Source organism: Eublepharis macularius, chromosome 1, assembly GCF_028583425.1.
Source record: "Eublepharis macularius isolate TG4126 chromosome 1, MPM_Emac_v1.0, whole genome shotgun sequence".
In the NCBI taxonomy this organism is placed as follows: domain Eukaryota; kingdom Metazoa; phylum Chordata; class Lepidosauria; order Squamata; family Eublepharidae; genus Eublepharis; species Eublepharis macularius.
The window spans coordinates 135,634,291-135,659,397 of record NC_072790.1 but is presented as its reverse complement, the minus strand read 5'-3'; the positions used below and the strand labels follow the sequence as shown (position 1 = coordinate 135,659,397).

The 25,107-nt window shown below is 38.8% G+C and overlaps 1 protein-coding gene across 2 annotated transcripts; it reads left to right on the top strand.

Moving 5' to 3' along the window:
* The first annotated feature begins 1,297 nt into the window (after positions 1-1,297).
* On the top strand, positions 1,298-23,224 carry WTAP (WT1 associated protein). Of its 2 annotated transcripts, XM_054970080.1 has the most exons (9): positions 1,298-1,582; positions 1,773-1,941; positions 5,107-5,144; positions 5,229-5,284; positions 6,784-6,842; positions 9,345-9,472; positions 11,110-11,288; positions 17,201-17,355; positions 22,037-23,224. In XM_054970080.1, exons 3-9 carry the CDS (start codon positions 5,115-5,117, stop codon positions 22,618-22,620), a joined length of 1,191 nt encoding a protein of 396 aa, XP_054826055.1. In that variant the 5' UTR covers positions 1,298-1,582; positions 1,773-1,941; positions 5,107-5,114; the 3' UTR covers positions 22,621-23,224. The 2 variants fall into 2 exon arrangements, with proteins under 2 accessions (XP_054826055.1, XP_054826062.1); XM_054970087.1 differs by lacking the exons at positions 1,298-1,582; positions 1,773-1,941 and adding an exon at positions 3,316-3,359.
* Positions 23,225-25,107: the final 1,883 nt, after the last annotated feature.

Below are 25,107 nucleotides of genomic sequence, written 5' to 3'. Positions count from 1 at the left end.
AATAAAGTAATATAATTTGATAAAGGATACAATACATAAGATAAAAATATATAATCACAACACAAAAGTTAAAACCAAATTATCTGAGATGCGGCTTTCAGTATTCACAGACAATACATCCTAGCACTCCAAATATCATGGAGTAGGGGAGGCAGATTACAAAACATGGTAGCAGCAGGTGGACCAGAAGGCCACAGCAGAATGGTCAACCCGACAATGTAATTTGTTGTGCTCTAATTATAATCTTGGAAAAGCATTTTTCTTTTTGTGTTTGATAAGGGCCATTCAGTTCTGAATGGGTTGGACATGCTTAATTTTTAATGCTCTAACATTTACAACATTATTTTAAAATTCCAATATAAATTTTAAAAACATTAATTTCATCTATCCTACACTAAAATCAATTGGACTTACATCATATATACCTAGGGCTGCAAATATGATTACTGCCTTCCTGAATTGGACTAAAAGTCAACTCGCTTTAGCATTCTGTTTCCAAGAAAAAGGCACTTCTGGAAAGGCCACCACTTGCCATGAAACTTATCTGGATGAATTTGAGCTAAGTGCACTGCATCTAACTCACTTCACAGGTTGTTAGGAGAATAAAATGGAACAAGGGAGACAACCACATAGTTTACCGAGTTCCCTGGAGGAAGAGTAGCGTACAAATGTACTTTATCATTGCTGATAGCGACTAGTAATCTTTCTAATTCTTAATCCATTTGCTAGTGCCATAAAGTCTCTGTTAAAATTTATTTTCTCTTTTCAGCCCTTTGTTGGAGAGTTCTTGTGGTACGTTTAATTGAAACAGAATGTTTCCCAATTCTGTCTGTCCTCACTCTTCAGTCTTCCGTAAAGCTTGCTAGATTGAGCGGTTAGATTCCATTTACCTCCGGCGGTTTAGCGTGCAGTCCCAGGAATATTTGTAAGGAAACTTCATTGATTTTTTTGTTACCTGTTTTCAACTATAGTTAGGATTGGACTCCTAATACAACCCCCACGTGCTACTTAACACAGGCCGATTTTATGCAGTTACACGCGCTCAAATTCATTGATTTTTAATACCTGGGTCAACCCCCGACGGGAGTACGAAGAACATACAGATATTGCAGTTTAACTCCGATATGTTGACCCAACCGAGGGTCGGAGCAAGCAGGCGTCGCCCATAAAGCTTAACGCTACACCCTCTGTTTTAGCAATCGCTTGCTTTCTCGTCTTCTTCCGCTCATCTCTGCCTTACTCCTGCAGGTGGTTAGAAAACGGTGTGCAAATCCTTCCGCCATTCTCTCCCTCCCATAATACTCCGCGGCTGCGTACTTTAGGAGGTGTGAGGGTTTTCTATGCCTCGGGCATTTTTTGCTCTCTCTTCCCTCTTCCCCGGCCACTGTCATGCTGAAATATTCGCTTTCCTCTCCTCGTCTCCGTGCGTGAACCGCAGCCTTATCTCGCGGAAGGGGTGAAAACACTTCAGACACTGAAAGAATACAGGGGAGGGGGTGAAAAGTCGGTGTAGAAAGTAGTCCCGGTGCCGAGCAAGCGCCGCCGCCGCCGCTGCAGAGGCAGTTACTCGCAGGCCGGGCCGGTAAGTGCGTGAGGGAAAGAAAGATGCGCGCGCTGGGCGGAGGGTGGGGTTAGAGAGAGGAAAGTGGAGAGTGGTTGGGCGAGCGTCAGCGGTTGGCTGCGCGCGGCTGTTGCCTTCTTGCTCGGCCACGGCGGGAGGCAAGGAAGGGGCGAGGCGGCTCCTCATTTCCTTCTCCGGCGCCATTTTGTAGCGCAGCGAACCAGCAAATAAAGAGCGGGTGAGCAGCGAGCGTGGTGACGGCGGCTGCCGCTGGGCCAGGTATCGCTGGCCCCGTTTTATTGATGCGCCAGAAATCCCCCAGGCTGGGAGAGGCTCTGTACGTGGAGGAGACGAAGCCTCGACGTCGCCGCGGGCGGGAGGTGAGTAGCAACCTCTTCACGCGCGGGCCGCCGTACTTCCGCTGCCAGGGAGGCGATAGGCCCGCCGATACCGAACCGAGAGGGATTAAAGATGAGGGCGAAGGCCGCCGCTTTGTCGGGCATTGGCCGTGGTTGGTTTTGTGGCGATGTTTGCGTCCATGCTGTGCGAGTCTCCGCATCTCCCTGCCCCGCCCGCGCGCATCCTTTTCTTGTGATTGCACCTTCCCCTGTTGTCAAGCTAGTCTCTGTAGGGCTTATTTCACGCAGTTCGTCTCCATTGCTGGGCTGGGAAGTGGGGGGGGGGGGGATGCTTGTTTACAGAAGTGTGGGTGAACAAGGGCATTGCAAAATCATGTAAAAGCAGTAAACCCCTTAGATATAAGCTCCGTAAAGGCTTAAAGACAAGTTATATTATTATGATGTTTGAATAATCGAGTTCAGTTCAGTAGGCCAGTTTATGTGTTTAGGGTGCATAAATCCGTAGACTACAATCCGATCGTATTTACGTGGGAGCACAGTCGGGCTTGCTTCTGGATAAACGAGCTTAGGACTGAGCTGCACGTAGCATAGATGGTTAGGCGACGAGTAATTTTGCGGAGTGCCAAAAAAAGCCATGATGTATTTATCTAGATACTTATATCCCGTATTTGGCCCAAGTGGTAATCCAAAGCAGTTTGCATCATTGTTATTGTTACAGTCGTTACTGTGTCGATCCATCTTGATGTTAAAGATAGACTAGGTTGTTGCTTTTTTTTCATTATTAGCTGGTTTGTTAAAGGCAAACTCAAGCTTTACCTGGCCGGTATAAGGCTCAACATAATATGATAGACATCCTTGCATACTTTGTAAACTGCAGTATTTTGATAATTTTATGCTGTTAAGCTATTTCATGTGTGGCTAGGCATTACAGTATAATTTAACTGTAAAATTTCACTTGCACTGTGTAATCCGTCTTGGGTCTCAGTGAGAAAGGCTGGTTGTAAATAAATAATAATGCCTTTGCTGTGCAGTCATAAGTTTAATGTGTGTTATAACTCTACATAAAGTGAAACTTTTATCCAGGGGGTTAAAGCACTTGATGTGCAACCACAGATCAATTATCGGTGGAGATACTCCCTGTTCACCCTGTCACATAGGGACACATTTAATACATAAGTCAGTCCATTCACACTCGCGGTAAGCATGCTACCAGTTAATGACTTAGAAAGGGCCAATATTTAGCATGTCATGTATAATGCGTTGTTTTGGAACACTTATATGCTTGAACAGTTTACTAATGGTCACCATTATGTCTCTTTCAGCTCTTTGGAGAGGAATACTCTGCTTAGATAAGATTTGTGAGATAAAGCAGTTTCATCAAGTACTGAAAATCCATCTGGTCTCATGACAGCACAGTCAGATATCTGCTTCATCGCACAGTCAGTTGCAATTTGCATTGAACCCTACTGATAGTTAAAAGAGTGGTATATATGGCATTAAAATGCTTGACAGCAAATATTTAGTATATCTCACTTAAGTTATATTTTAATGTCTGGCCATGCATAAATTTGCTTAACCACATACAATAATATGTCTAAACTTTGCAGTTTACAAAGTATGTTAAAAGATTATTTTGTTTGAATTATCTTGATGCAGCTAATTTTATCTTGGCAACATAACCTAGTAAAAAGTTAGTATAAATATGAATGTGATTCTTTCCACTGTTCCCCTTAAATAGTTAAGCATTTATGAAGTTGTTCAAGGTATGGATGTAGAAACTTGCTTTTGCATTGATGTCTAGTGTCACATCAAGTTCCAAATATACAAGGTTCATCTGCACACTGAAAACAAACTGGAACAGACACAAAGTACTGCTCACTTGCTCTGGAGAAACTGGCTTGAGTAAAGCTACCAGCATTATAAGCAACATTGTTTTAAGTATACTTTAAAATTTATTTTGAAACTAGATGATAGTTTGTTGATGAATCCTGAAAGATTTTGATTCTCAAGGTGCAAGTTATATGTATGAAGGTGTGATAGTTGAACCTGATTTTGTGAGTAATAACTCAAATTCCTCAAGTGTCTCTCAAGCTAGTTTAAGTTGTCATAAAGATTTTATATACTGTTCTATTTTTGTGATCAAAACGTTTTTTGAATAGAGTTATCAAATAAGCGTCTGTCATCAAGTTATTGACAGACTGGAGGAGAAATTTAGAAAAGTTAATGTTTTCAGTTTAATAGATACTGATGGTTCCCATACAATAATGGAGATACCAGCAATGAATCTCATGAAGCACAAATTTGTTTCATTGGATATAGCTTTTCTGTGCACAAAGCAGTGATTGTTTTCTCCTGGAAAAGGAGTGCTTTGACTAATAATAATGCAGATCAAAAACACACAGGAACAAGATATAAAAGATATCTGTGAAGCAACAGCAAGATAAGTGATAACCATGTTCCTTGTAAAGGCCATAAGCTATATAGAAACAAAATAACATGTTCTGGGTTCGCTAAGAGCCATTTTGGTGTAGTGGTTAAGAGCGGTGGGACTAATCTGGAGAACTTGTTTGATTCCCGACTCCTCTGCTTGAAGCCAGCTGAGTGACCTTGGGTTAGTCACAGCTCTTCCAGAGCGCTCTCAGCCTTACCCACCTTACAGCGTAATTGTTGTGGGGATAATAATAACGTACTTTGTAAACCACTCTGAGTGGGTGTTAAGTTGTCTTGAAGGCAGTATATAAATAGAATGGTTGTTGTTACTAAGGTCTGTGATCCTGAGAAAAGTATGGCAGTTCAATTGTTGACAGAATGCTGGGTCTCACTGGAACTAAATTGTAAGACATAAAAAGCCATATGGGATGGGGTATAACTTAAGTGGATTTTTAGTGATTTTTACATGTCTAGTATAAACCTTGTCTAGTACTGCTGCGTTGGCTTGTTTGTGCCTCTGTTCTCTAAAGTCTTGAGTCTTAGTGACAAAAGCAGGCAATGAATGAAGTTAATAATGATTATAAATAACCTGATTCTGTGCATGTTTATTTAGAAATAAATTGTATTTAATTCATTAGGTGCTATTTCAAGTATATACAAAATAGGATCTAGCGTTAATATTTTTTGGTGTTACAAAGATGTTGACTGCAACTAAGAGGGCTGAATTACCCTAGTGTTTGTTGCTTCTTTCCCCAGAGTTCACGATGACTAATGAAGAGCCGCTTCCAAAGAAGGTGAGATTGAAAATTTTTGCCTCTTGTATTTTTTAAAATAATAAATAAAAGTAGGACTAAATCTTGATTACTTTTGTTCTATAGGCTCGCCTCAGTGAAACAGACTTCAAGGTTCTACCTAGAGAAGAATTGATCTTAAGGTAAAATAATCATATTCTACTTATGCACAGTTTATTTTTCAGTGTTGCGTTCTGAATAATTTCGATCTTCATGATAACATCTCACTACTGGAAGCAAAGCTGTTTTTAAAGCAACAATGAAAGGGTACCTTTGTAACTTCATAGCTTGCTAAAATTGAGATGTTAGGCAAGAAGAGATAAGATTATAGCATTTTTTATTGGCAATGGGGAAAATAACGTGAAATACTTAGACTAAGTAAGTTTAGAATTTAAAACGTCAATTTTTTTGCTGTTTCTGTATGCTGTAAGACATGAGGGAACAGGTCAGAAAGAATGTGAACCTCCCTTCCCACTGAGAGTCCCTCTTCGTTTTTATAGGAACTGCTTTGCTTCATCACCGATTTCAGAAATTTGCTTAAAATTGTATAATACAGTTGTTTAGGATGCAGTATGTAATGGTAAGCTTATTGGAACAGCATCAAAGCTAGTTAATTAGATTGGACCTTGGGAAGCCCAAGTTCCTACTCTGTTCAAAAGGTAAAGGTAGTTCCCTGTATAAGCACCAAGTCATTACTGACCCATGGGGGGATGTCACATCACGGCGTTTTCTTGGCAGACTTTTTGTTAAGGAGTGGTTTGCCATTGCCTTCCCCAGTCATCTACACTTTACTTCCAGGAAACTGGGTACTCATTTTACTGACCTCGGAAGGATGGAGGGCTATGTGAACCTTGAGCCAGCCATTTGATCCTGGCTTCTGCCAGGATCAAGCTCAGGTCGTGAGCAGAGCTTGGGCTGCAGTACTGCATCTTACCACTCTGCGCCACAGGGCTCTTCCTACTCTGTTACTATTAGTGAAATCCTAAGGAGAGGTACTCCAGTCTTAAGCGTTGGTTTAGACTGGAGTAACTGTGATTAGGATTTCACTGTAAGTTTACTTATTTACAGTTTCTCATCCTACTGTACTTTGTCAATTGTGATGATGAAATGAGATAACCACATGTACCTTGCTTTACATTTTTGGCCGAAGGACTAAATCGTGACAAGCTAAACTGAATAAATGATCACATAAGTATTATTAATTTCTGTACACAACTAATACTGCTTTGCATGGGGAGGAAGGCTGTATGTTAACATTTTGTACGTTTTGAATCCCACCTATAATAGCTTTAAAAAAGTAAAAAATGATCACTCCAATAGAGACCGTTAATTAACTTATTTGAAATACTTCAGCTGTTTTCATTGGTAGAATAGGAAACTAACCATTGTCCATGCTAACTGTGTGGGTTTAAGAAAAAATGTTTTTGTGAAGAGAAAAAGCTAGCAATGTTACGAAGTTTTTATGCGTTGATACATCTTAATGTAATTTATACAGTAGATAGAAACTGAAAAACATATTGATTGATTGGAAGTAAATCTATTGAAGTTGGTAGAATGAATGTGTATGTGTTTCGGTAATCTCTTGTATATTTTAGTTTTGCCATAATCATTTAAATTTAACACATTTTAAATCTCTCATTAGATGGAAACAGTATGAAGCATATGTGCAAGCTCTGGAGGGCAAATACACAGACCTTAACTGTAAGTTGGAAGGGAATTGTAACATGACATTTGAGGCTTTCCATGAGAAATGGAAGTGACTGTAAAGTGGTTCTGGAAGTCAGCAGTTGAGTTGTGCATAAGTATATTCCAGAAGGGATTTCTAAAAAATACCTTTTAATTATGCTTCGACAAGCTGATTCACACATCAGTTACAATGCCGTTTTATGTAATGTTACACCTTTCTAAGTCCATTGACTTCAGTGGGCTTAGAAGGGTGTAATTGCTTAGGAAGGCACTGTAGAATCACAGTCTATGAAGGGGTTGGAATGTTATCTTTGGGGCAGGGGGAGCATGTTGATGACATTGCTGGGTCATCAGCATGTCCAGCATACTGAAGCTCTGTCGCTGTCCTGTGTAGTTTAGACTAGCATGTCATAAGCAATTAATGCCCATTTTATTTAAAAGCATTTGAATATGTATTTCTTAACCTTGCTGTGGCTTACTTTTAAAATTGTGGGTGGTCCTCACCTTTTATCCTCCTGTGTCCCCTCTTTCTCTTTCTCCACCCCCTTCATATCTATCAGGTTTCTATGGCAACCAACGATGGTACCTTGCAAGATAATTTTGAGAGATGGGTTCCATTTGAATTGCTTTTGGAAGCTGGTTGTCATTCTCCCTCAGGGTGTAACACTTTTGGGGTTGAGGGGAGTGTCTGTAATAGGATTGGGGAATCAGCAAAGACGGCCATCTCCTGTTCCACCAATGGAAATGCTGTTATGGTGATGGAATGACAACAGGATCTGAGCCTAAGTAGTTCATATTCCTTGAATCATTTTTAGACTATTTCCATTTGATTATTCAAGTCCTGGCATGGCACATTTGAGAACATCTGCTTGTGGATGAAGCTTAATGAAATATCCACCTAATGGAAACTATGGCTACATTTCATATTGTTAGTTCTCATATTAATGACTATGAACTAAACGAGAATAATTTACCACCTAATGTGTTCATTACCCACTTTCCAAATCGAGAAGAGACCTCTGATATTGAACTCGTGCTGGATGCAGTAACTGTCTATATTAATGAAGCAAAAGTCTGTGGTGGTCTTAGCCAATTTAGTTTAAACTTTAAAAAGCCAAAAATTCTTGTTCCATGTGCAGCTGAGGTTGACAGTTAAAACAATTGTTTTGTTTTTAAGTCCTTTGACTTTTTTGTTCAATTTTTTCCCCTCATTGGTCATCAAAAATGGAGTTGCCTCACTTGCGTAAACATAAGCCACCAAACCTTCATGTTATAAATTGGTAATGAAACATAGGTGGTTACACTGCTCTGTATCCTTGGGATTTGAGTTTATTTTGAGCTCTTTTGCATAATCGCAAAATTATCCCTTTGGCGATACAAGTTCAACAAAAACATGCCTGTCTGCCTTGGGATTAATACCGTGGACAATTAAGGACTAACAGGTAACTGTGTGATGCTTCTACAGTGCAGTGAATAAGCTAGTTTCCTAAACGTACCTAAGAGAGTTCTAGTCCAAGTTTGATTTTTAATTAGTATGAATCTGTTGACTGAACTCAAAATGAAATGGAGTTATGTAGAAATGCTAAATTCCCTTCTCTCACTAGGCCCTTAGAACATTCTGGACTTCCAAAAGCAGCCATTTTTGGTGCTTTTCTTGTTCAACAGTTTATTCTTGCCTGCGGAAATATTGATAGAACCTAATTATCAATCTGTTTGTGTGAAACATTCTAAATGTGGTGCTAAGTCAGTGGCGTGGATCCAGATAAAAAGTAATATTTGTTTGCTCAGGAGAGTATGTGTACATGGATATATAGAATACCTCAGTCACAATTATTAATGTGTAGTTTTAATGAAAGCCTTTGAAGCCCTCTAAAGCTGCTTTTCAGTTTCCTGCCTGGTATACAAGTTAACGTTGCATTATGTTTCACAATTCAGCATTCTTGGTTGATAAAACATCTGAATCGTATGTTGGTGAGACGGTCAGCTGAGGATACCATGAATTGGACAAGCATTTAAGAAGTTGGGTCATGTTAAATGTGGCAGTTTTTAAGGGGTCACAAAACTCTGTCGTTTTTGTTACAGTAGGATTGACGTAGCTATTGCTGTAGGAAGAAAACCTTTGTTACAAATAGGGAAGAGTATTTAGTCCCTGCAAATGGGGGAAAAAACTTGTTCTGTTCCACTGCCCTTCAAGCCACATTATGTATGATGACAGGAGCGGAAGAACAAACCACAACTTTACCAGTACAGGAGTCACCATTTGTATAAGGGGAATGATATCTCCTTAACAGAGACATGGGAAAAGAAAGTAGCTCTAGGGTTGCCTCTTTCAAAGCTGCTACATTCACCCAGCTGTGGTTGTAGAGCTTTTTAAATTTCTCTCTTGCATTCCCATGAGTGGCTTGGGAGCATGGGACAAAATATTGACCAACTTACTGATGACTCTTTGTTTATAAAAAGTAGTGTGATTTAACAACTTGAAAGACTTATACTAGTATTTTTTTCCATTTAAACTAGCTAATGATGTAACTGGATTGAGAGAATCTGAAGAAAAGCTGAAGCAGCAGCAGCAAGAATCTGCTAGAAGGGAAAATATCCTGGTGATGCGCCTAGCAACTAAGGAACAAGAAATGCAAGAGTGTACCGTAAGTGAAATTGTTTTGTATGTTTGTATTGCCACTTGCTGCTTGCGTAAGAGCATCTGTATAAATGCAGAAATTGTGCTGTGGATGGTACTGTCAATCATTGGGCTTCTCTTTGCTGCTGCTGATTAGCATGGAGCCCTATTGCATATTGGTACTCAGGGGCTAGGCTGGTGTTTCCAGCTATATGCCTTTATTCTCAGCATAATAGGCTCTCAGATGCCAGGCCCTAGCTCAGGATATATTGTGTACTTGGATTTTTCTGCAACCTGTATTCAAGAGATGGATAAAAAATACTGAGAATGAAGCTCCACTTGCAGAGTGGAACTTTTCTGCCTCTCCCCTTCCACTGCAACCTTTTGCCCCCAAAATACTGCCCTTAAGGTTTAGGGAACTTCCAGGAACAGCGCTGGGCAATATGAAGAGGTCTGTAGTGGCAGGATATTACGTGGTTCTTAAATGAAATAAGGTGTTTTTTGTAGTTATGAAATTTACCATTAGCATTCTCAGTGTTCTCTCAGTAGTACAAAAATTTTGTACTGTATGTGATTATAACACATTGAAGGTTGAGGCTGTAATGCAAAGGGATGGGCTTACTTGAGACCATTTAGTGAATTTGTGATAGGGATGAGATCTGAAAAGTCAGTCTCCTAGTTTACAGCTCAGTCACTTAGCCATCAGACTAGCTCTTATGCAGGATTTTATCTCCAATATTCTATATTTATATTCCACCCTTCCATTCCAAAGAATCCAGAGTGACTCGCAACAGTCTATTAACAAACAGCTGTTGGAGCTCTTGCTGAAAATGGGATGGGTGGGATAAAACCTTGAAAACTACTTAATAGACCTTGTAGAGAGGTGCTGGGGGTTATATTTTCATTTTTTCTTTATCACCATAAAGTCTAATACTATATTATTGTCTTGCATTTAGAAACAGCATATTCCTTGTTCTGTGAGCTTTCTGCCTCCCAGCAGCAGTAGGGATCTTGAGAAGAAAGTTCTTGCATGCCAGAATGGCTGCCTTTGAATTCATACTCAGGGGTCTTGAAATACCTCTGTGACCCACAGTTTAGGGCTAACGTATTGTCTAGCCAGCTGAGTTTTACAGCAGTAAATATTGATGTGGGTTGAGGGGTCAGCATGTTAGAGTTAAAGGGAATTCTTAGCCCTGCTTGCATTCCTTCTATCAAGATAGGTAATAATTGATTTTTTTTTTAAAGTCGTTTTGAAGTACCAAGATCACAAAATTTGGTTAGCTGTCTCCTTGGAAATCCATTTAACCATCTGTATTTTTATACAGGTGGGCATGCAAGGATGAAAACCATGGACAACATTAAAAAGATTTGTAGTGAGCCTACCACCCTAACTGGAGTTAGGATGTTTTAGGACTTCATTGCTTTAAGAGGTCCTGTACAATCTCTTAATTCACTGATAAAGCAAACTGAGGTTTGCACTGTTCTCTAGAACATACTTAGTGAGTGATTAAACTTCAAATTCATTTTCAGTTGTGAGTTCAGTTCCTTGTTCATAAAAATACTAGTATGACAATTTGAAAGATAATGTGGGGCTGTCAGAGAAAGTAGTTTTAAGGGCTCATGTATTATGAAAGCAGACAATAATTTTTCTTTCTTTTTATGCAGAATCAGATCCAGTACCTCAAGCAAGTCCAGCAGCCGAGTGTTGCTCAACTGAGATCAACAATGGTGGATCCAGCCATCAACTTGTTTTTCCTAAAAATGAAAGGTGAACTGGAACAGACTAAAGACAAACTGGAACAAGCCCAAAATGAACTGAGTGCCTGGAAATTTACACCTGATAGGTAAACAAAACATACTCCCCAGTCAAGACTTCCCTGACAGAGAATGCTTTGGTGGGACAACCACGTACTCGTTTCCACACCAAGACTCAGACGTTTTGAGCCAAAAGCCACATTCTTTTACTGTCCAGCTTGTAATGCTTAATGTAAACTTACCAGATGAACCTTGTGTTTCAGCTTTTTTTCTCCCCCTTTGCTTCAGAGGCCTGACAGCGTCGGACTATTCTGAAGAAGTGGCCACCTCAAAAGTGTCCTTTCTAGAACATGTAGACATTTGCAAAATGGTTCTATTTGAAGAAAATAGAGAGAGAAGCAGAAGTCTAAAGTCTGTGGCACACTATGTCTACAGACAGTTTGGAGGAGAACCTAGAGATTTTAAATCATGAATTGATCATGTCAAATTCAAGTAAAACCTAAAAATGGAATATACTTCGCTCTTAACACTAAACCTAGTGACTTAGAGACTGATTAAGTCAGTTTTGCCATTAAGACTGTGGACTTCCTCATTGTTCACTGAACTGCTGGGTCAAAACTCAATGAGGTGAATTTTGTTTAAAGATACATTTGGTAATCAGCTTTGAATAGGTATGAAAACATGCAAACAGTCAGTGTTGGTTTTATTAGCCTTTGGGTTTTATAGGACTTTAGTGAACCTTGTTATGGTTTTTAATAACAAAATGTTCTGTGGATGGCTGGCAAAATGTGAATTCATAAGTTTAGTACTGTACAAACGTTTAATTGCAATTTAACTACATCTTTTACTTTGATATAGACATGCTTGGTCACAACTAGCATATATTTTTTTAAAAGTTGTGATTTTTTAACTTCCATTTATCATTTTATCCTGAGGAAATACACGTAGACTATAGAAGTACAGCTCCTGTCATTGCTGCCACTATAGTGGCAGCTCCTGTCATTGCTGGTGTGGGGTTTTTTTGCAATCCATTGTATATCTGACTTTTATTTTGCACTTCTATATCACATGTCTTGAAATAGTTATAATGCATAGTGCAGGGACTACTGCCAGTTATACTACTGTATGTGAAGTTTTGTGGGATATGAATCTAAAAGCATTGACAACAGGTAAATCTTGTCCTGTTGAAGCCAATTGTAAGCATCTTGCTGGTTGGCATCAGTTCAGAAGATATGATACCTCCTGGTGCCTCTTGCTTTTTAGTCCCAAATTATTCCAGGAATAGTACTGTGGGACAGCTTAGGGTGGCAAGAACTTTTACATTGTTTGGACTGGCATAGTATTTGTGTATCTTAGCCAGTGTCCATAGGTTTAAAATTCAATGTCATTTAATAGAAGATAAAATCTCAAAAGAGCAAAAATCGTTACCTTGTTCTTCTATTCGAGATACAGTATTCATTACATCTGATCTATTTTTAAGCTACTTTGAAGTAAATTTTAGCTCTGTTTTAGATCATCATTGCCACATACAAAATGTGGTGGTATATAAATCCTTTTTATCATTTGGTATACATCAAAAGAAAACGTTACATAATTCATAAAAATATTGTCTGAAAGCTGCTTTGGTGTGATGGTGTAGAAGAATATTTTAAAGATCTAGCATCAAACAGAGGTAAGACATTCACAGTAAAAATAGAAAACAAAGTATCTTGGTATGTTGCAATTGACTTTGTAAAACTTATTGAATGTATTATCAGAAAATCATTCTTCATAGGTCTCTGTTAATTGTGGTATGTTGTACAGATTATTTGTGAAGTCCAAGTTAACCAAATGATTCCATGTTTTAATAAGGAATGGTAACAAAATGTGTTTAGGTTCTAAACATGGTGTTTTATCTGAGAGTAACTCATGTCTAGTTGAACACAAAATATCTGCGAACAAATTTCTACTTGGATTTTTAGAAATCAATACTATTTACTAATCTCAAACGAGTCTTTGACATACATAGCAAAAATCTCCACTAATTGAAAAATCAGATTTAGTATGAAATTACATCCCCTTAGATATTTGATTTGCCTTACATTACACTGCCTCACATTGCACAGTTAGCTACGTTTTTGAAGGACCCCAAAATGGTTTCCCTTTCATAATATATTGCCCGTAAATCATTCATTTCTGTGTGTTGCCACAGTGTTTCTAACATATTTGAAAGTGCTTGTGCACTCTTCCATTCTATTAAAGTGACTCTAGAGTGTCATAAGGTAAAAATCTTGTGTTTACGTAACACTTTTTGTGGGTTGATGTCTTTGCCAGTCTGTGCTCAAAATCCTACTATTATTTCAACTATTTAAATTATTGTATTTCATTGTCCTTGTTGACACATCTCTTAATTGCAGTGGGAAGATACTAAGTTTATAAGGTCTTGCAGCTGTCAGACATCATATGTAGTATCTAACTGTTTTTAATAGAACCATGGACATTAATTACTTAATAGTAAATATTTTGAAATATTTCTAGTATCTATATATTTGGGTTTGTTAAATAGGTAAGTATTTACACAGCAGTATGGTACTGTAGCTCTAACTTCTATATAGTTGTTATTCTTGCCTCTATCATCTATTTAATGCTATAACTTAATATACAAGAAGTAGTTTCTTGGTCATTAGGTGCTACAAATATTTGGTGAATTTGAAACAACAATTTAAAGTGTGTGTGTCAGACTTAGTTCCAATAAATTTTGAAAGCTATATGAACAGAACAGGGCTTTTTGCCTCCACCTGTACCCCTGTCCCTAAGAAATCACACCTGAGGGTCGGGGGACTCTTAAGCAATGGTATCAAAGGTAGCGGCAGAAGCTGCAATAGGAAGGGGAATGGCAAAAATCAGGGACCCCTTCCCCTCCTTCATACAGTAAAATAAGGCTTCTGCTTTTGTAAGGGAGCCTTAACATCCATATCTAAGAAGGCTTGAAAAATACAAAATGGGTATTCTAATAATGGAGAAATTCTTGGGGGCCATTGACCAAGATCCAACGATAGTACTGTTCTGAGCCCAAGTGGGCTACACAGACAGCCATGTTTTATGACACATGGCAAAATTAGGAAAGTATTTTAAAAAGTGTATTACATATCATGGGTCCTGGCTGTTCAAACAGAATAAATAAAAAAGAAAATTCACTGAGTTAGCACTGTAAGTCTTATTAACTGGGTGTCAGCCATAGGCTTCAAGCGCTAACTCCAAGCATCTTTCTTCATGAATATCTGGTTAATACTGAAAAAAAGTGTATATGCCACAGCATGTAACAAATGCTCATTTGTATGTTACCACATTTACATGTATTCAGAAGCTGTGATTTGCAGTGGGTTCCATGTTTCTGCAGTAAAATAGATGTGCATTTGGTACACATTATGGTGTATAGTTAGCTTTCCTATATGTAAGTGATAGATAAAGAAAAAACTCCTTGCACAAAGTAGCCCTGTCTGTTATGTGCAGGAAAAAAAATTCAGATGTCTTCTATGTACAGTCAAAATGTTGAGAATTGAGTGGTGAAACCATTATCTGTCTGCCTATGCTTTTTGATAGGTACTCATAGGTTTGCAAGAAACAAGGATTTCTCAAGGAAAACAAGTATAATTCTATAGCCTTGATTATAAGGAGTCTATATGGTTAAGCCTCAAGAACATAGTTCTATACCCAGGAAAAATGGGTAAAATAAATGGTATCCCAACTTCAGAAGAGCATTTTAAAGGGGAAATTGATAAAAAGCAGAATAAATGAGACAAATATTGCCAAGTACTTAGTCTCGTTCTGATATTTTGTTGTGACAGTCATCAAATTTATGTCTCAAACTTTTAATAGTGTGATTTAAGCTTGCCTCAATGTTGTTTAATGTAAATTCTGAAACTGAATTTGCGTACATTCCTTCAGTGAGAGGGGGTATCTTCCTTGCATTATGAAGCCTCAGAAGGGGGTAGAAATCTAGTTGCTATTCCATCCCCTAGCTAGAACACAACTTTAAGGAATATTTGAATGTACAAAGCTGCCTTGTACTACATCAGACTATTGGTACAGCTAACCAAACATTGTCTATTCTGAATGGCAGTGGGTTTCCAAGGTTTCATGTGGAGGTTTTCCCAGCACTCCTGCACAGCCTGCTGGGGATTGAATCTGGTATCTTCAGTATGGAAAACTTGTACTCTACTTCTGCCATCTTATGTTGAATGCCAAGTCATATGTTTGAAACTTAATTTTAAAATATGAAATAGTTACGCATGTGTAATTTGCTCAACAAAATATGGGAAGATGGTTGTTGTGGAATTTCCGGGCTGTATTGCCATGGTCTTGGTATTGTAGTTCCTGACGTTTCGCCAGCAGCTGTGGCTGGCATCTTCAGAGGTGTAGCACCAAAAGACAGAGATCTCTCAGTGTCACAGTCTTTTGGTGCTACACCTCTGAAGATGCCAGCCACAGCTGCTGGCAAAACGTCAGGAACTACAATGCCAAGACCACGGCAATACAGCCCGGAAAATCCACAACAACCATCGTTCTCCGGCCGTGAAAGCCTTCGACAAAATATGGGAAGTATGTTAATATGGAATTTGAACAGCTTCCTTATCTTGATCAGAACAGGTTGTATAACACGTGTGCATGCACACATACACAAAGTTTACACATGGCCTTAAATGTTTGTAATTTTTTTTGTAGTCCCCTACATAAAAAGACAGAAACTACCCATCACAGTAATTACAAGTGGTACATTAAGTAGGAATTACTTATATAATGCCCAAGACAATGAGTATAGTCTTAGCACAAAGTAACTCTACCTTACTGGCCGTTTGTCAAGTGTACTGCAGTGTCCGTAGCCATTCCTGGTAAGTCCAAGCTGTCCTGCACTTACATGTATACAGTAGTCCATTCTTCCCTGGACCCACTTCTGCTGGTTGGCAGCGTTTTCTGGGTGTGAGGGGTAGACTGGGAAGGATTGGGGTGCTGGGTGTATGCAAGTCAGATGCAGACAGATAATAGCATATCAAAAGTTGACAGGATATTTTGCAACATGCTTGATATAGGGCCAATATATGTTATGGATCATTGAGAGTGGGAGGAGAAAGGATTAAGGAAGCATGCAATACAGGAAGAGACTGAATTGTGTACCCCTTTATTTTCCTAGTGGTACTCAGCACTTAATGCATACCTTCCTAAATTTTTGCTGCTCTTGTCCTAATTATGTTTAGGTAGACCAGCTATTGTTGTGTAGTTAGTAAAGCCCTTCCATGTGTTGTAACATTGAAGTCATGGGATTATGTGCATATTTTAGTAGTCGTCATGATTAGGATCCTGGTTATTCATGTGAAATGTTTTTCCCCCACAGGATTTGAGTCCAGTGGTACTTTAGAGACCAACAAGATTTTCAGGTTATAAACTGTCAAGCGTCAGAGAGCTCCCTTCTTCAGATAATGTTGGTACATCTAACCTAGCATTGTTTATTCTGACTGGCAGTGGGTTTTCATGGTCTCAGGCAGAGGTTTTCTCAGCTCTCCTGCTCATTTGTCTTATTTGAAGAAAGGAGCTCTGACACTTGAAAGCTTATAGGAAAGCTTGTTGGTCTCTAAGATGCCACTGGTTTCAAATACTGCTGTTCTACTGCAGTCCAACACAGCTATCCACTTTTTTCAGTACACACAAGCCAGAAAATGCAACCATATCCAAAGAGACCTCTTCCCCTCCCCTCCCCCTTTTTGTGGGAGCTCAACTTAGTTTGAAAAATTACCTAATGCTTATTTAGAATTGCAGTGATCATTTGATCACAATTAATGCATTGATCACTTAAATATTCAACAGAAGAACTTGTCTTTCAGTTTCATCAAATGAGGCCAGAAGATCTTGTGTAAGATTCTTTGCTAGGAGACTTGCAGAAATACCATTCTCAGTGAGTGATTTTAACAAGGGAGATAAGAGAATTTTGTCTTCGTTTTGTGATAGATGGCTCTTTCCTTTACAGCCAAACAGGCAAAAAGTTAATGGCGAAGTGTCGAATGCTTATCCAGGAGAATCAAGAGCTTGGAAGGCAGCTGTCCCAAGGACGTATAGCACAACTTGAGGCAGAGTTGGCTTTACAGAAGAAATATAGTGAAGAGCTTAAAAGCAGTCAGGATGGTAAGGGATTTTTTTAAAGAAAATAGAGAATTGTCTTTGTGTAGGCTTCACTAGCTCATGTTATGATACCAGTATTCTTTATAAACATTCTGGGGGGTGGGGTATAGTACTCTATTGCTGTATTCTGCAAAATCCTAAATGAGCAGCGCAAAATAAATACACACTGCTGACAAAGTACTTGTTCCTTACTGTGATAAATTTATAATTTGCTGTTGACATGTAAAACAAACTGGCTAGCATTCAAAAGGAAGGTGCTCTTCTCTGGGTACCCCTCCTTCTGAGGTGGGGCAGGTAGTGACTAACTCAGCTGCCTTATTAATAGTGCCTTGTTTCTTTAACTCGTTTCAGAGCTGCTTGGCACCTCTACATTGAAGCACATTTAAGTTTATTCTGCTTTTGTTTGAGTATTGTTTTTGTTATTCCCCACTGAGCTTTCTTTAAATCATAAAATATTCCAGGGCAGGTTATGAAAAAAACTAGAAATAAATAACAGTAAAAATGAAAATAATAACTAAAATTAATCACTTAAATTCAAATTTCTGTTTTTATACCAGAGAATTTAACAACTATTTCCCTTCTGGAACAAATATTTGTTAGATTTGTGCCAGGGGGCCAGTAAAAGTGATGCTAGTTATGACTTCTGATGGAGAGAGTTCAGCAATTTAGGTTCAACAGCTGAGAAAGTTTTGAATTTTAATCTTCCTTTGGTTGGTTTAGTTTAATTGTTGCAGTTTATTCTTTTTAATATTTAGCTTGAGCTTTTTAGAATTGTAGGTCCCTACTTTTTAATAGTGAAATAAATGTGTATTTAAGATTATTTTTATGATGAATACTAGAAAAGTGGTATAGAAATGTTTTTAAATACATAAATTACTGTTAGTCCAAGGGTGCTTTGTATATATTACTTACTTGAACAGCACTTTCCATTGCTACACAGCAAAAAGCATTTAAAACGGTGTAATCTATAAAGACAAGTGTCCTGACTGATCAACGTTCCATCCCAAACCCCTGGACCTAGAAACATGAAATTTGGGGAGAATGTTCCTTTCATGATGTAAACACCCACTAAGAAGGGATTTTAAGAAACTCACCCCGTAGGGGGTAAAAAGGGGTCAAGTGTGTTTTCCCAAAGGGATACAGCTTCCCTGTGTGATTGGCAGGCTGCTGCCTCCTTCCACTCCTGCCCACTACCAGCTCGGCCACTCTTCCCTGATTTGGCCAGCCTTTCAAGATCATTTGCATATGCAGGCTGATTGGGGTTCACTACATTCTAGATCTCATCCCCCTCCCCCCAGAGACAGTTGGTACTATGCTATTACTCTACAAAACCACCTAAAAAAACAAACAAAACCACAAACCAAAAAATGTTACATACCCATAAGTATTATAACTGGATTTAAAGTAGTTAAATACTATAGTGAAGCATGGGTATCAAACTAGTCCTATTATATAAAAGGCAAGCCATATTACTTGACGGCTCATCTTTTATCTTGGTATGCCTCCAGTGGGCACTACCATGGTGGGAAGACTCAGCAAGGCAGCCCATCTCTCCCGCCTTCATCTGGCAGCAATTGGGCAGGGAATGGTGGCAATTACCTCCCCCCATTCCAGCCGGGATCAGAAGTGGATTAGGAGGCAATGCCTGCCCCCCCTCCCCTGGCCAGGATCAGTGGTGGAGAAGGAGGCAATACCCCCCCCCCCCTCACCCAGCCAGGATCAGGTGCAGAGCAGGTGGTAATGCCCTTTCTAGACCTTGTATTTTTCCCCACAACGGGCTTTGTTGCTAGTTATGATATAAAATGGGCCTGCTTTTCAAATGGGGAAAAATATGTAAAAATCCTATTGAAGCAAGGCAAGCCTTTGGGTATCTACAGTAGCTCTCTCGAACCTCATCACTATTTGGTTGGTAAATTCTACTGTATCCTAGTTCTGTTTTTATTTTTAAAAGCCATTTACATTACCTAAAAGGACACACACAGAAATTATCCATACAGCATTAAAGTGAGTGTTGCACTTGTGCTTGCCTTTGAATATTGTGCTGGATTTTATATTGTTGCATGATTACAGTAAAGACATCCAGATATTTGATAAAATGCTGTATTCCAGCTGCTATATACTACAGCTCACAGAAATTTTCCTCTAACACCAGCAGCTTGGGGAGAGAATTTGCTTTAGTCATTACATTGAAAGCTTTTCATGGAAAATTGCTCTTTGGACAGGTCTTTCCTTTCATTGTTTGTGACCCTAGATGTTGCAGGATTATTGGTCTGTAAGAGATTAAGTAAAAGTCCAAATGGTCTCTGTTAGAATTTTCATGTATGTTGGGTCCAAAAACATTGAACAAGTCAGTTATTTTGTACAGAGAATATCTGCAAGGTGTGTTTTGACCATAAGTCTGAAGGGTACTTGAGAATCAAACCTGTTTAAAACATCTCTGTTCTCTGTTATACCCTTTCTTCGTTTCTGACCACTGCAGCTATACAAATTTACTTTGATTAGTGATGGCTAATGGTTAATGTACTGTTAGTGCTTTTTTATACTTGGGGGCTGTCTGAAATCTGCCAAAGAGCCCTACATTGCTTCGTTGGTATTGAATAAAGTTGTAAAGGCTGATGGGGAAAAAACTGAAATGTTAAGACAAGGTGTTTTATTCACAGAAAATACATAGTATGAGGATTTCATGGAACACAATCTTAGTCTACAACATTAGATTCTTGTATATACTGTGGATAAACACAGCATTTTCAAGTTGTTTAGACGTGATTTCTCTGCCCACAAGTCATATGCTATAACATGTATGATAAACTACTGAAGTGTTCAGTGTTCTTAACATGATAGTTTAACTCCTTATCTAAATACACTGCTATTCTTATTGTGAGACACTGCCTGTCCTAATAACGTATTTAGATTTGATAAAAAAAATGTCTGTTCTTTATTTTCAACATATTTTTCTTAACTCTCAAATGGCACGAATTAAGGTATCTAGAGCAGCAATTTGTAGCACTTTTTAGTATTGGGTACATTTGCACTTTGGCTCATAGAAAATGAATGCATTTTGTTTTTAAAAGTCATTAATACAACTCTGCACTAAATTATAAATGATGCATTTTATATAAAATAAGTTCAGGCTTGTAGAGCTGCTGTAGCACAGTGATTAAGTGGTTCAGCTGCGAATCAGCACTGCTGGTTTGAATCCCACTACTGTCTTGAGCTCAGTAGGTGGCCACTCTTCTCAGCCCCAGCTGTATTGTGGGGATAATAATAACACTAACATGTTCACTGCTCTGGGTGAGACACTCATCTGTCTAGAAGAGCGGTATATACGCGCAGTTATTGTTATTGTTGTTGATGAGAAAGTACTGAATATATTTAAATTCTTCCCAGAAATACTGAGGGTTTTTTCCCCTTCAAAGGGGGGAAGTAACTCCCCCATGGTTTCAGAGTTTCTGAAAAAATTAGATCTTTGTTATTGACAATAGGAATTGCATGTGAGTTTTATACTTGTTTAACAACGCATTCTTGGTTTATAAGACTCTACCACCCCCAGCAATTTACAAAATACAGTTACTTTAAAAATGCCACACCCACCATATCCAGTGTACAGCCATCTAAAATACATAAGAGTGTTCATTTTTAAAATGGAAGAAAGTAAGCAGAATAAAACAAACTACACACATATGTCCACAGCATTTATAACAGGAAAGCAGCAAGTTAACTATATCACCATAAAAAGTGCTTTCAAAGTAGCCTTTAATAAACCGGGGAAGACTAATAGATATTCTGCCTAAGGAATGGAAAACTCTTTAACCTCTACCACTGTCAAGAAGTCCCTTTCCATTTAATTGCCTACCAAACCTGTGAAGGTAGTGGGGCATAAAATAAGGCCTTTCCAGATGATCTTGTTATGCATGCAAGCTTGTCTTGTTAACAGGCAGTCCCTGAGCTGCTTCTGTCCCAAATTATTTGCATTATAGTGAAGTTGTTAAAATGATTAAGAGCACCTGCACCTTGCATTTCCTTGTACTAAAGCAAAGGATTCTGCCGAAGCCATAGAAACAGTTTCCACGATGAAAAGATTTGCATGTAGATCAATATGTGCAGCTGTTCATATTGTTGCATACCTTATTCCAAATTCAATACGTGAAGAGTTTTTTAGAAGTCATACAAGAATTATGAGCTGTAACAGTATACGGTGTAGGAGAATAACTAGAAGAGACACGTAATCATGCAGGTCACAAATGTTCTTCCCAGCAGATTTTGTAGGCACTGCCTTCATGTTTTCTGACTTTATTGTGGTGATAGATAATTTATCAGATTCAGGCCCAGGAACAAAATTCCTTACATGTGGATTTGCAGAGGCCCTTCTGATTTGGAGTATAATTCTTTTGCTCCTAGAAGGGGAAGGATACAGTATTTTTTCCTGTTGGGTTGTGTTCTTTTACCCTTTGTATGTATTGCATCTTCTCTGCCCAGTCATTAGTTGTGATGTCCTAGCAGCAGGACTCTTCACGGTAAATAAACACGATGAATCTTCTTAAGAACGCTGCATCAAAGTTGTGAGAGAAATAGACCTTATCATATGAGTCCAAGAATGTTGTTCTTAAGTATGTGGAGGTGAGTGACCATGTGATACAAATATGAGCTATTAAGTGTGTCCTCCAAATGTGTTTTCTCCATGTAGAACTGAATGATTTCATCATCCAGCTCGATGAGGAAGTAGAAGGTATGCAGAGTACCATTCTAGTCTTACAGCAGCAACTGAAGGAGACTCGCCAGCAGTTGGTTCAGTACCAGCAGCAGCAGTCACAAATCTCAGCCCCAGGTACCAGCAGGACTCCGAATTCTGAACCAACAGATCAGGGAGAGGCCATGGGCAAAGACTGCAGTCGTCTGGCTAATGGACCAAGCAATGGCAGCTCTTCCCATCAGAGGACATCTGGGTCTGGTTTTTATAGAGAGGGAAGTGGAACAGAGGATGATTTTCCACCCTCACCAAGCAATGGTAATAAGCTTTCCAACCACTCTGAAGATAGAACTGGCAGAGGATCTGGTAGCTATATAAATCAACTAAGTACTGGGTACGAAAGTGTAGACTCTCCCACTGGTAGTGAGAATTCTCTAACTCACCATTCAAATGACACAGACTCCAATCATGATCCTCAGGAGGAGAAAACAGTCAGTGTGAAAGGTAACAGAACTGCGGGGTCTCGTCATGTTCAGAATGGTTTGGACTCAAATGTAAATGTACAGGGTTCAGTTTTGTAACATTTTTTCTGCAACGTTTTTATATAGTGTCGTTAAAATTGGGAGAAGAAACTGTCCAGAACTGTTCAAATTAGTGCATATATGTCACAATTCTGCCTTTGTGGTTTTTTGCTTCAATACCTCTGCCACTTCTGAAATTTTAACAATTACGTTGAATGTTGCTAAAAGGATGTTTGTGTAGGCTCAAGGTATTTTTTGAGTTAATGTGAAGTTGAAAACGGAATTTATTTCCAGGTATAACAAAATGATGTCTGTACAAATTTGTGTATATCTAGAACTTGTGCTGTGTAAAGGCATTCTTTACCCATACTGTTATAACACTCTAAAGTTGTCATAATAGTTGTGGGTTAATGATTGCCATGTTTGCCCAGTACAGTAGTTTTATAACTAAAAAGAACTTGGTGAAGGAGTCCTGTAGTAGTTTGTGTTCCAGTTTTGGCACCACGCATCTGTGTGTTCTTTAGGTGACCGAATGTTTAAGAATTTTGTGTGCATAGTTACTCAGTTTAAGAACTGTTGTATCCTGTTAATGCATATTGCTCTGTGACTCCAATATTATCTTACCTGTACTGACCAAACCTAAATAAAGATTTTTAATAATGTAGTTTAGTCCCCATGCATTTGTCCTGTGCCTACTTCATTTGAGTCTTCCATTACTGCCTTTATTGGGATCTTCATTGTAATAAGAAAAGATATCTATTTAGAGGTCTGTTTAAGGTATGCCTTACAGAGCTTTTATCAGTAAATAAAAGCTACTTCTCATATGGAGGGAGATGCTGTTCTGAACATTAGTGCCAATATTTTTAACTAGTAAAATGTTCATTCATTCATTTATACCCTCACATTCTCCCCATTCCTCCTCTCTGGTGTCAGGGCCAGGACTACGGACAGTAGACCATGGGAGCCTAGAACAGGAAACATATTCCAAGCCCCAGGAAGTGTACCATAGTGAGGAAAAGCCCAATGGTCAGAGTCATAGAAGAATCCTCTCCACCACTAAGGGGCATCACCTTGCTGTATTTCCTTTAATATATAGCGAGAGGCAGGATGGGTGCTATCCATGAAAAAAGTGGCTTGTAATTCAGCATGACCCCCTAAGGGTCCCAGTTTATGGCCTGAAAACTACTAGTAGATGATGATGTAATTACATTGTTACTGAATGTTCACTGTGAAGAAGCTCAGGATGGGTTTACAGTGGAGATTAAGGTCTTAATTGGTAAAGGTGAAGCCTGGTGCTTCAAGCATTGCTGCAAAGACTGAACTTTTTCTGTAACAAACTCATAGTTACATCCTCCCAGTTGTGAATGGAGAAAGGAGCATTTGGCCAAAATGTTTTCCATGGCAGAATTTTTAGGTGCGGTTGTAGTTTGTAAGTACCAGCACTGATGCATCAGATGCCATTGTAGTATAACTTCTACTATGAGTTGAATTGCTAGGAATTGCTGCAAATGGTCACAAAGTATATTGTTCATAGCTGTGTTACAGCAGCATCTGGAACAGGATCTGAGTATGGTGGCACCACAGGGACCCAAGAAGATTTTAAAAGTTTTCAATAGTCAGAAGTTCCCTTCAGAAGTGTCTGGGTGAATAATTGCACACTTCCATGGTTTTGTCAAAAATGGTAAACTTGGTGGCCTTTATATTATGGAGGGTATTGTGGATCCATCAAAACCACAATTTTGGTAAGTCATGGTGAAAAGGCACGAGGGTTGGGGTATGATGGATTTTTTTAATATATAATTGTTCTCTCAACGGCTTAAATTGAAATCTGAGTCTGATACAGGCTATATGTTTTAAAAACTGAACTTAAGAGTCTTCATCAATGTCTCCTTTTCTTTGTAAGGAATGTTGTGGGGAAAACACAATGCCATATAGAGGTTCTTGTTGTTTACAGTTTGATAGCAGGCCAGTGCATGTGTTGTGCACTGATACCTTTGCAAACATTCCTGGAATTTACCTGAAATTTATGCACTCTGCTGACATAACCTTGTGTGTCAGCATTGCCTGGACCATGCTGAATAAAAGATTGTGGTCTTTGCTTCAAACTTACAGGCCATATTTATACTGTTTGCCTCACAGTTCCTCCATGTTATTTGCTGTATTACTCCTATGAATCTACCCATAAATACTCAAGAATGAGTTTTATTAGGAACTTGAAAAAGAAAACTGAATATGTAAATTCTACCAGTTTTCAGTCTGAAATAAGCTTGCCCGTTCTTCCATTGGTTAGTATGTATCTTTGATCGTTCAAGCTTTTGAATCTGTAGGTGGGCACCTACCCTTTAGTCAAGTAGTGCTTAAACTCCCTTTCTGAATGTTGGGCTTTTCTCCCCGTTGAGTTTGGGTTTCAACCTTATAATGTACTGTAGGCAAATTCCTTAGATCAAACCCTATTTCTCACAAAGAAAAAGTTCTTGGGATCCATCATTGCAGACTAAAGGATGGATCTTGAGAATGAATGCTTACTAGAAAATTTGCATACCAGGG